This window comes from Oculina patagonica, chromosome 10, assembly GCF_052425735.1.
Source record: "Oculina patagonica isolate OP01 chromosome 10, crgOcupat, whole genome shotgun sequence".
Lineage (NCBI taxonomy): Eukaryota > Metazoa > Cnidaria > Anthozoa > Scleractinia > Oculinidae > Oculina > Oculina patagonica.
This window is the reverse complement of record NC_135767.1, coordinates 14318920-14331187: the sequence shown is the minus strand read 5'-3', so window position 1 is coordinate 14331187 and position 12268 is coordinate 14318920. Positions and strand designations below refer to the sequence as shown.

The following is a 12268-nucleotide window of genomic DNA, read 5'->3' as shown; positions in this document are numbered from 1 at the left end:
CCTTTCCCCTAAATCTGGATGTGATGTTACAACCAGACAAAGCGTGGAACAAGGCAGAGAGCTTTCTAGGTACAGATGGAGAAATCGTAACTGGTTGTGTACTTATACCTGGTTGGTTCTCAGTTGGAAACTGGAGGAGACTGATGCCGGTAACAAGAAAAGAGCCGCTTTTTGAAGGCTGTCTAAGGCACCAACAGTGAACAGACCTTTCGCAGGCAAGGGATACAACTCCATCCTCGTCAGAGTGCTCGCACTCTTCAAGTTGTTTGACCCTGACATAGGAAATAGAAATTTCCAGCTGGTGTAAATGCTGGATGATCCGCTTGCATCTCGTCAATCTATGCATGTTCAGGTCAATGTAGACAGGCAGAGGCGGTTCACGCTCCCTAAAGTGCCTTGTTTCTGTATCGGATTCCTTTGATTTTTTTCTATGTGTTGTAGACAATAGGCTGATCAACGGTAAGGCATGCTTTGGACTCGTGCTTATCTTTCTTTTTCAAACCGTCTCCATTGAAAATTAAGAACATTAAGGTTTTGAGGCTAGATGGTAACGACGCTTTTTGACTATTCTCTGGAAACGATCCATAAATTTATATGCCTCGTTGCTGAAAATGTATTTTCTTATTATTGAAGCTGCCGTAGCTTGACCAAAACCTTATGCGACCTCTGTGTAATCTCGTTTCTTCAAGGCTTCTTTAAGCATGTTCCGCTTCCCTGGGCGGCCACAAACTACAAGCGCATAATTACCATAATAAACATTTTAGATTACTGCATCTAAAAATTGAAATTTTAGCGAAACCTTCAACAATGTCTTCAATTTATATATATTTTTACAACATTTAAGCATAGAACTGCAAATTACTTACGGAGTAGACGAATATTTGCTTCTGTCCAACTGTCATTGCATCAATTCAAAATGGCTTGGTAGCGGTGCTTGAGAGTTTGTTCGTGGTAAAAAACGTTTAGCAAATTTTGCAAATTGCAAGACTAAAATTCAGGTGGAGCCACGGATAAAATTATTGAATAGTCATTAAAGAATCATTCTGCAAAGTTTGGTGCTTTTATCAACCATGTAACGATTTCTCCAAACATTTGTGCTAAGCGACCTGACTATACGTTTTCGACAGTAAAAGGTAGCTTTTCACGTTGGTGATTTCCCTCAATGTTTCTTCTCTTTTATTTATTATTTTTTTTAGTTATCTCACGTATTGACGCTATAGATATCCGAAGTAGTTATTTGTCTAGACGCAGAGAAAAAATTCAAGTTGAAAGAGTGCAGATTGAGCATTGCGTCTTCTTTTGAAAACCAAGCACTTGTATATGTCGCAAATCCAATATGGCGGCGGAAAGCTCGCAAGTAAATTCTCGGAATCTCACCGTATATTTCTCATAAAACATCCAGTGGAACGGACGAATGTTTTGAAGGCGAACCAGTCAAATTTCAAGAACGATGAGAGCGTTAATGAAGGTAAGCCTCTTCTTTCACAGATACCGAGCAGAGCATTTTTGAGAGAATGCAGTGCCGTAGCAAGGGTAAAATAACTGGGGGGGCACGCGAGCGCCGGAGACGCGAGCCGCTAGGGGGTGTGGGGGAATGCACCCCCCCCCCCCAGAAAATTTTGAAATCTAGAGGCTTGGAAATGCTATTTCCAGCGTTCTCCAAGAGCTATTTGTGATTTACGCAAATCGCAAAATTATTTTCTTCCTACACTGTCTCAGCAAACCAATGCACATTGAAGAGAGTATAACACTTGCAACGTCAATTACAAAATAGAAAACCGACTGTCTCTGTATCTTGAAACCAGCAAATGTTTCACTTTTCAGAGTCATCATAGTGAGTTCGTAGTTATCAAACTGTCTGAGTTGCCTTAGAGACAAACGTAGACTTCATCGGCAGGTCGTTTTTTGAAAACTTCCCAAAGTTTAGTTCGTTTAGTTTATTTTTTAGCTATTTAATATTGTTGTGCCTCACCCTACGTACGTTAAAAAATGAAAAGAAGTACAAATGTTATTGTTTCAAACCTTTTGGGAGATAAAATTTTATTTTCAACATTTCATACGGGTCTGTTTTTACTTTTTGGGAAAAAAACTGGGGGGCACGACCCCCCCCCCCCGGCCCCTCCCCTTGCTACGGCACTGGAATTGTATTTATCGTGAAAGAAAAAATAAATTTTGATTTCGCTGTGAATCTTGACGAGCAGTTTGTGTGCTTTTCTTCGTGCCGCCTTCAACAACCGTCGATAAAAAAAAGTCGTTGTTTCTAGTCGTGGTTTGCATTTAAACGTATTTTATATGCTCAGTCCGCATTTTATACCGTAGTCCGTATTCTATACCCAGTCCGCAGTTTGAGTCCGCATTTGTGTTTATACCCAGCCCGTAGTCCGCAGTCCGCAGTCCGCAGTCCGCAGTCCGCAGTCCGCAGTCCGCAGTCCGCAGTCCGCAGTCTGTGGCAAAGTCCGTGGTGTTTTATACTGACCGACTAAACTGGTCAGCGGATGTTTTAAAACCAAGATGGCTGACAGTAGAAGATCGATATGTTGCTGTAAAAGTTGCTGTAAAATGGACTATCTTGACGTGATAATTTCCGTTCAGATAAAAGCGGATTGCAAGGTGATTTCTTCCTTCGCTGCGAGATAAATGTACTAGTGATCAAACAAAATTCTCCTCTTTTTGGTACTGAAGTTGGTTCGAATTGTTATGATGACAACATGGCGAAATCCGCCGAGTAGCACTTGTTTCGCCCCTTGTCAACAACCGAAGGAGTAGAGAACGGCCAAATATTTTTACATATTCTCAGAGCGGAAGGATGGAGCTTGCCGCTGATATGCAGTTTAACTTGTGAGTACGAGCCACTTTTGATATTTTACTACATAAAGCTAAGGAAAATTTGAGCTGGCCTTTAACATCCAAAATAGCCAAACTTTAGATCCTCGTCTCTTTCTTGATAATCAAAGTTTTTCAATGCGGTTCATCCAGTTTAAAAGGCCAAGGCTTGTTGTTTACAAATATCGGTATTTAAGCGATGTAGCCGCAATATTTGTATTAGAGCGAATGGTTGGACTTTACCAAATTTCACGATCCGGCCAATGGCCATCGAGGCCACCAGAAGGTGTAAAAGGTTTTCATCCAGATTTCATAAAGAAAACAATTTTTCTCCAGTCTAATTCCATATTTGTTACTTACTTATAATAAGAAATTACTGGAGGGATTTTGAGCGAATTCTATTTACTGAGCCAAATTAAGTTTGTGGATCTAAAGGAGACATTCTCTTAATTAGCTGACTTTGATTGACCAGTTCCACAAGAAAAAAAGACTTCTGAAAATAAAATTCACTGCATTATATTCTGTGGTTATTAGGCTTTAAGTACAATAATTCACTTCAACCGTCTGATTTGATTTCTTCTCTTCAAACGGTCTTTTGGAAGGTACACATTTCGTACTGTTGGAAATAGCCTTTAGCTAGTGCCCAATATCTCCCATGAGCAACAACTTATATACATTATTCTTACATGGGTAATGAAATCCATCTCTAAACTTCACAAAAATGCCACAAAATGTCTGGGGACTTCAATATTTTATTAGTATTGAGGAACTAAACACACGTAACTTAACGATTTCTTGCTATTTCATCAAAATTCACCGAAACACAGAAGCCATTTATTTGCCTTAATTTGGCATAAAATCGGTACGAAATAGCTAATCAAGCATAAATCTATAGATGACAATCAAAATATTGGCGAAGAAAAGGCAGTTAGGGCATTTTTCGGAGCGTTTTCAGAGCCGATATAAACTTAATTCAGCAATGTTGTGATAGCAAATGTAAAAATAGCAGCGAAAGATTTTCTTCAAAAGCTCGCTCAATTCAACATTTAGGCACATCAAAGTTAAGAAACAAGAAAGTAATACTACATATATATGCCACTTACCGACACACAGATGCTTTCTTTTGAAGAATTTGTTCTTCCTCGCTGCACTTCGATCCTTCGATCGATCTCAATTGACATGTACTGTTGCTTTGAGGCGCGATGAACTTAGCCAATACATCGTGGTTCATTCTTCGTGAAAGGTGTAAACAGGTTGTCAATAAAGTCATTCAAAGAGCTGTTCAAAGTTCACGGAAGGACACTTTTCTCAGCCAGTTTGCATGAAATAAATTTAACTGGAAAATAAACAGCCGCCATGTTGAATTTCTACCTTTGAGCCTGCGGTTTCAGTCAGCGGTACGGTCGTTCACTGGGCATCACGCGTCCATCACGCGTGACCACACGCGCGATCATTTGCTTTTCCTCTGCGAGTGTTCGTTGGATGCGTTTGTGATGAAAATGAGAATATTTTCAAATTGTCGCAGGGAAAACTATTTCCTCCGCTACAGCTTGACGTGTTTACCGCAATGTGATGCTGAACAAACTCTAGGGTGCTTACCATTTGTTGGAGAGAACCGGTTGGAATTGAAAGGCTTCTTTCCAAAATTAGCAAACTAACCGAAATAGATGTCGCTTACCATTTGTAGCTCAGTTTCCTGTTATTTCTTTCCGAAGGATGGGAGACTAGAACTGGGAAACCTTACAAATGGTAAGAAAATTTCTGACGTTCCGTCAATTTCCGAAGAGATTTTCCAGAAAAAATGCTGTTCCATTTGACTTTCACCGAAACAGAGTTCTTGATTTTTATGTTCAACGGTCGGCATGCACGGCAACCAAATCAAAATAATTGTTAATGTTCCAAAATGACGCTAAATGGCGGTATAAAACTCAGGGGCGGATCCAGGATTTTTCAAAGGGGGGTGGCTGTTTTCCAATATTCTTGTTTACTATATTGTTTAAGCCCCGTTTTTTTTTTTTTTGGGGGGGGGGGGGGGGTTCAGGCTTTTAGGCAGTTTTTTGAAAGTGGGAGTGCAAATTATTTTAGGTCTCAGGCCCATATTTCATAACCATAGGCTCCATCCCCCTAGGGCGGTCTGGGGGCATGCCCCCTCAGAAAAGTTTGAAAAGTTGAAGCCTCTTAGACGTGATTTCGGTAATTCTGAGCAGCGTTATACAGCTGTCAATTAAGTTATTAAACCACTGTTTTTCCTTGATAATTTGGCAAAATATTCTTTCCTCAACTTATATACCTTGAGTTATATTTCGGAGAAAAAGTCTTGTTCTTATGAAATGAACAGTGATTGAAATTTAAAGTTGACAGGAAACGAACAGGAAAGAACAGATATGCCTTTCACGTGCGTGGAAATTTTTAGCCCTTGGCAAAGTAAGAAAACTCAAAAAGGAGTAAATGGAGAAGAAAATCATTCCTGACCAGCAAGGCTAAAACAACTCTTGAAAGCTAAAAGGAATCTATTTTTTTTACACACATGTTTTGTTACATTAAGCCAGAAGTTCGTAAAACAGGCTGTCGAAAATCTCCTATTTTGGAAAACATTGTCCTTATTCTTTATTTTAATTTTTTTGGTGGATCAAGGGGGGTGGCTAGCCACCCAATCCACCCCCCCTGGATCCGCCCCTGAAACTGCTCCGACGTCTCGGCAATACTGCCTTTTTTGGGGTGGCACCCTGAAGAAGGCAGTATTGCCGAAACGTCGGAGCAGTTTTATACCGCCATTTAGCGTCATTTTGGAACATAAACAATTATTTTTAGCATAAAAGACGCTACACAGTTAAACAAATCAAAATGTCAACGTCTCCCAGTTACTTTCCAGACATTTTTATTTTTTTATTGCTTGCTCAAATTCCCCTCCCCTGGCGGAAATAGTGATTAATACCGCGCATAACGATTACATTTTTTGACCAAATTCCCCTACCCCCGGGGCATAAATGGGAAAAAATGAATAACTCAGCAAAATTGGAGAATAACGTTTACCACGGGATAAATCACTATCCGGTGGATAGCGAGGCAGGTTTTGTAATCGTAGCAGGTGGTCTTTCTTGCGCAAGTGCTTTAGTTGGGGGAGCGTCTGTGCTGAACTGAACAAAGTATTCACGTACGAAATGCCTTTAGCGACGCAGTCTATATGGCGCAGCAAATATATACATATATCTATAAAGGTGTGAATGTAGAGAGAGAAAACAACAACAAATAAAACGGGTTTCCCTCGCGTTGACCTCGAAGAAGACAGAAGACTACCTGTGCTGGTTGAAACATTAGCTAATAAGTTTTGCCGTCTTGCGTAGTCCTAGTCTTGCAATGAATTTGTTTAGTGTTAATGCGGGGTTTAAGCTCTTTACAAAAGTCTGCATTCGCGTCTTTGTAACTCGCATAGCCACTTAAATTGAGTCGGTGATGAAGAAAATTATCATTTGAAGCCGCAATTCGTCACTTGCAATGTGGACATTCAGGAGGAAAAATTTGTCCCCATAAAAGCCTTTTTCTAAAACAAAACTGCAGTAATGACGTTTATCGGTAAATGGACAGATGGAGAACTTTGTGGGATCCCGAAAAAGAGAGTGGGTACAAATTCAGTCTCCTAGCTGCCAAAGTGTAATGTAATATAGACGATTTGAACAGAAGGAATAGATGTACACAGGCCAGGCTGACAACCTGACCGCCATTTCTTCGAATGTCCATATTCACCCCCTCCCCCACCTCCCAAAAAGACAGTAACAACAAAAAAACAATAAACATACTAGTTTTAACCTGATATAAGATGGAAAAAACTTGCTCTGATTATTTAATGGTTTACGACATTTCAGAGCTCAATTTCAGAGCATCAAAACCAATTGCATCGCATACATTACACTGCATCCAGTGTATTTCTCATCAACTATTTATCAAAAAAATTCAATGGAGAAGTTGAAAAAAATTCTCACTTTTACAAGAAACGCACACTACTTATAAGGCTAAGATCAAGCCCCGGTTGTTCAGAGGGTAGATAACGCCATCCGCTACTTATTCCAACGAAAACAAACATTTGCGGAGGAAAAGCAAATGAACACGCGTGTGTATAGCTGTGTATAGCTGTGTTAAGCTATCTATAGGTGTGTATAGCTGTATAGGGCTAGGCTATGTATCCCCTCTATGAATATCCCTATATAGGATTTAGTCAAACAACTATATGATGACTACACTACGTACTTGCCCCAGTGAACGGCCGTACCGCTGACTGAAACGGCAGGCTCAAAGGTAGAAATACAACATGGCGGCTGTTTATTTTCCAGTTAAATTTATTTCATTCAAACTGGCTGAGAGAAGTGTCCTTCCGTGAACTTTGAACAGCTCTTTGAATGACTTTATTTACAACCTGTTTACACCTTTCACGAAGAATGAACCACGATGTATTGGCTAAGTTCATCGCGCCTCAAAGCAACAGTACATGTCAATTGAGATCGATCGAAGGATCGAAGTGCAGCGAGGAAGAACAAATCCTTCAAAAGAAAGCATCTGTGTGTCGATAAGTGGCATGTATGTAGTATTACTTTCTTGTTTCTTAACTTTGATGTGCCTAAATGTTGAATTGAGCGAGCTTTTGAAGAAAATCTTTCGCTGCTATTTTTACATTTGCTATCACAACATTGCCGAATTATATCGGCTCTGAAAACGCTCCGAAAAATGTCCTAACTGCCTTTTCTTCGCCAATATTTTGATTGTTATCTATAGATTTATGCTTGATTAGCTATTTCGTACCGATTTTATGCCAAATTGAGGAAAATAAATGGCTTCTGTGTTTCGGTGAATTTTGATGAAATAGCAAGAAATCGTTAAGTTACGTGTGTTTAGTTCCTCAATACTAATAAAATATTGAAGTCCCCAGACATTTTGTGGCATTTTTGTGAAGTTTAGAGATGGATTTCATTACCCATGTAAGAATAATGTATATAAGTTGTTGCTCATGGGAGATATTGGGCACTAGCTAAAGGCTATTTCCAACAGTACGAAATGTGTACCTTCCAAAAGACCGTTTGAAGAGAAGAAATCAAATCAGACGGTTGAAGTGAATTATTGTACTTAAAGCCTAATAACCACAGAATATAATGCAGTGAATTTTATTTTCAGAAGTCTTTTTTTCTTGTGGAACTGGTCAATCAAAGTCAGCTAATTAAATATGCATAAATTAGTGAAAAATGGCCATTTTTGCAAAAGGTGCCATAACTTGAAGGGAATAAAATAGTTTAAGCTGATGTTTTGTCACAGTAAATAGCTCACCATACCCAGCATTTATGGTAAGTTTGGGCGAAATCGGTGATATGAGCTGTATCACCTGTTGCCTGGTCCTCTTATGGACACACTCTTAAAAACAAATCGCTAAGCGCTAAAACGTTACCCGCAAACTGCTAACCGTGACAAATGGCGTAGTGCACGCGCGAGATGCAAATATTCAACTCGCTAGGGAGGGGATAAAAAAAATGTAACAGACCCCAAAAGCGATTTCATAGACCCTGAAAACAACTGGTATAACTTTTAAAAACGCGTGGTGACCCCTAGTTTTTATTTATAAAATATAAGTGGTAAGTCTATAGAGCACATGTTTAATTTTTCATTAAGTGAAAAAAAATTTAGGCCGATTTTCTGGCCGTGCAAGTGCAGTGAGAGCTGCTAGAGTCAAAAATGGCTCAAACGCAATTATTTTGTTAATAAAAACGTGGATCACGCAGTTCCGAAGAAATTATTTGTTAGTTATTGTAAATGTTGTTATATTTAATGTTGATTTTGTTCATGAAAAACCAATTTCAAATGGAATTTGCAAGGAAATTCTATTTAAGTTTACTTTATTTTAAAATGCCACGTCAGCACTTTTTTCCAGATTTCAAACCTAATTATCTCGAAAATTTGCGTGGCTACCCCCAATTTTTTTTGAATTTTAGTAGCCCTTGGTAACATCTACATTTCTTGTATAGTCATTGGCCGGGAAAAAATACTTTGTTATTAGTAGGCACCGTCCTTAATGGCATACGAAAGTAAAAAGCGGCTATACACTGAAAAGTTGAATTTTGGACATTGCGTTCTAAGAAGACCTGCGCGCCTAATTATTGTTTTAATTCCTTTCTATTTTATTTCGATTTCGAAAAAAAAAAGAACGATCAGTATACGATCTCTTTCGTCGAAGGCAAATACATCAATTTGGCACATGTGAAGTTCGACGTATAAAGCAACTGTCGAACTTTTGTCGAATATTCTACTAGCCAAGTCGAAGATGCGGTAGACGTCGCATTTCATTCAAATCTGCCGATTTTAAATGATATTCAAACGTCAAACTTCACGTGCATGAATTAGATTCGGCACATGTAAAATGTACCATTTAAACTGGATCTTAGCCAGTTCTTAAAATGTTTATTGACAAATTAAAGATGTGAGATCGGAATAAGTTATCACAGCTGCTATATCCGGTCACATGAGACATGTTTTTCTTTCCCAATAAACATGCTATATTAAATTTTAAATATTGACATAACGGTTCAGTTAGTGCAAGCACTGTAAACAGAAACTAAACAACTGAGATGAACCAAACAAGCACATCTATATGTCTAACGGGCGTTTATTCTTTTCTTTCAGCCTTGAACATTTTTCTATCCATCACCGCATCACTGGGCAATGTTCTAATTCTTGTTGCTCTTCATAAAGAGACTTCTCTTTATCCACCAACAAAACTTTTGTTTCGATGCCTGGCGGTCACTGATCTTTGCGTTGGACTTTTTACGCAGCCACTCTTTGCGGCCTTTCTGATGTCTTTTGTAACAAATGTAGTGAACTGGAAAGTTATCTACTACATTGACAAGATACGTAAAGCTTCAAGCGCTATTTTATGTGAAGTATCGCTCTTCACATCCACCGCAATAAATGTGGACAGACTTCTCGCCCTGTTGGTGGGACTGAGATACAGGTACGTTTTAACATTACGGCGAGTCCGTGCAGTTATAATTTGCTTTTGGATGATTGCTGTTTCATGTGCATTGATGGCCTTTTGGGATATAAGAATTACCCGCACTGCAGCCTTTGTCCTAGGAATAATTTCTATAGCATGCTCGGTCTTCTCCTACATGAAGATTTATCTCACGCTTCGACATCATCAACTTCAAGTGCACGTCCACCAAGGACAACCAAACAGGGGAAGAATTCCATTGAATATCGCACGATACAAGAAGTCAGTTTCCAGCGTATTATGGGTGCAGTTGGCTTTAGTTACTTGCTATGTTCCGTGGCTTATTATAGCTATACCAGCGGCACATGGCCAAATGTCTGGAACAAACTTTGATATTGCCTTCTACTTTACATTAACTCTTGCCTTCTTAAATTCGTCTCTAAACCCGATTCTTTACTGCTGGAGGATCAGAGCAGTTCGACAAGCAGCGAAGGAAACCATCAAACAGTTAAACTGCTGTAAATCAGGCTAGATCGCCGGGCAATAGAATGGATGTGGATTGGTGTCTTTGCAAACATTGTGTGCGGCAATGGGTACAGACAAACAGTCCCATCTCTGTTTTGGCGACTGTGTGTGTTTTTAAAGATACCGGACAACGTTTAGGAGGCTTGGTAGAAACCTCCTAGATCAATAAATGTATTAACATTTTCACGGTTTTATCATATAAAAGTTAGACCTGAGGAGCTAATTGCCATTTTATGTAACTGATCTCTGCGAGAATACCAAAACGCATTTCAAATTGTCGTTAATGATTCGTTGTACGTTGTTTTCACTTTGAAGCAGTGTATTGATGTGAAAAATTAATCTTCATTTTAACGCTTCCGCTGACGTCTCCCTATTTTAAAAACATTTTTTCAGGTACATGGACAGATGTCGTTCTAAGGTTGCTGGAGTATTAGCTTTTTTTCAAATGAATATTCAGGAGAGTGAGAAAGACGTGAGTCAGAGCACAGGTGAAAGTAGAATTGACAACTTGTATTTGAAATTAAACTTTAATTAGCGTATACCTGTCGATCGAATATGAATAAGAACAAAGAGATGTTTTGTTAAAAAATATAATTTTGCAGGGAACTTTCTATTTAAGTGATGTTCTGTTGAAAATGGGTCAGTCGCTTAATATAACCTGTGATGTTTTTAGCTTATATCAACGCAATGTATTAAGCTGCAAGTTTACATAATTCATGTCCAATACTGTGCTGTTGTGTAAGGAAGTGGTTCCTCCGAAAAGATTTTCAGTTCACAGAAAAAAATGTATTTATAACATGCAAAAATGAACAGTTGGTTGCAATAGTTTGAGAACCTACAGTTAACAGTTTATGAGGAAAAATGGAGCTTTGTTTTTGTTAAAAAAATAAGATATTTTTCGTTTTTAGGGAACGTCTTCTTTTAGTGGTGTATTTCAGTCGCTCAACAATTTGTGATTTTTCTCGCACTCATGAGGTGCAATGAGTTAGGCTCAAAACTTTTCCACAATTCATGTCCAATGCTATAATGTTTTTACCAACATCGAAAATAAATAAATAAAAGAAATTTTTAACAGGTTAATTAATCTGTTATCATTCCTAGAAACACAAGCTGCTTACAGGTGCTTATCCGGTCACGCGAGACCACGCGTTTTCCCTACAAAATAAAATATCTTTTTTTAAAAAGATGATGGACTCATATGGACTCAAATGTCTTTCCGCTCTGGATTTACATATGAAAAATAATATCCAGATTATGGAGTGGCAGATGTCGTTTTCAAATTTGCAGCAGTTTGTACAACAAATAGGTTCAATGTGGTGTCTTTGAAAAACTCTATGTTACGTATATTGTTTGGCATTTGCAGACAACTGAAACAAAAACAGAAAAAAACGCCCAGCTTAAAAATACATTTGTAGCTATGATGTTACCACATCTGCTAAATACATGTCTGATAAACATCTCGCCAAACATTTGAATAAGAGAAAGTTAAATGGTTGCAAAAGTAGGGGATGCTGTTGTCGGCACTATGAGAATAAAGTAGCTTGTTCGATAACACGACTTCAAAGAGTTTCTCGTGCATTTTACTTAGCTTGGTATGATTAAAAACGCAGATCTATACAGCCAAAACAGCTCTATATAAAAAAAAGTCAATTTAATTTTCCATTGACTAGTCCTCTGCTCTGTGTATCGCTGTAAGTTTTAAACTAGATTGCAGAAAATAGGAATAAGTTATTAAGCGAGTCGGTTATTCGACGTTTGGCAGAAGAAAAATATAATAGAGTAGATTGATCGGTTATCATTTCTAGAAACACAAGCTGCTTACAGGTGCTATATCCGGTCTCGTGAGGTTTGTTTTCCCAACGCAATAAGAAAGCTACAAGTCGACAAGACGGTTCAGTAAGTGCAGGCACTGTGGACGGACACTACACAACCAAGATGAACCAAACAAGCGCA

At 38.6% G+C, this 12268-nt stretch overlaps 3 protein-coding genes across 3 annotated transcripts in view; 2 read left to right on the top strand and 1 right to left on the bottom strand.

The window, feature by feature from the left end:
* Positions 1 to 12268, top strand: part of LOC144629101 (transmembrane protein 121B-like) — a 272095-nt gene that overhangs the window by 202495 nt on the left and 57332 nt on the right. The window lies entirely within an intron of this gene.
* Positions 1 to 12268, bottom strand: part of LOC144629146 (homeobox protein SEBOX-like) — a 41546-nt gene that overhangs the window by 6121 nt on the left and 23157 nt on the right. The gene's annotated exons all lie outside the window — the stretch shown is intronic.
* LOC144628722 (melanocortin receptor 5-like) lies at positions 8876 to 10896 on the top strand. Its single transcript, XM_078486849.1, has 2 exons — positions 8876 to 8888; positions 9484 to 10896. The coding sequence occupies exons 1-2, from the start codon at positions 8876 to 8878 to the stop codon at positions 10320 to 10322; spliced, it is 852 nt and encodes a 283-aa protein (XP_078342975.1). The 3' UTR covers positions 10323 to 10896.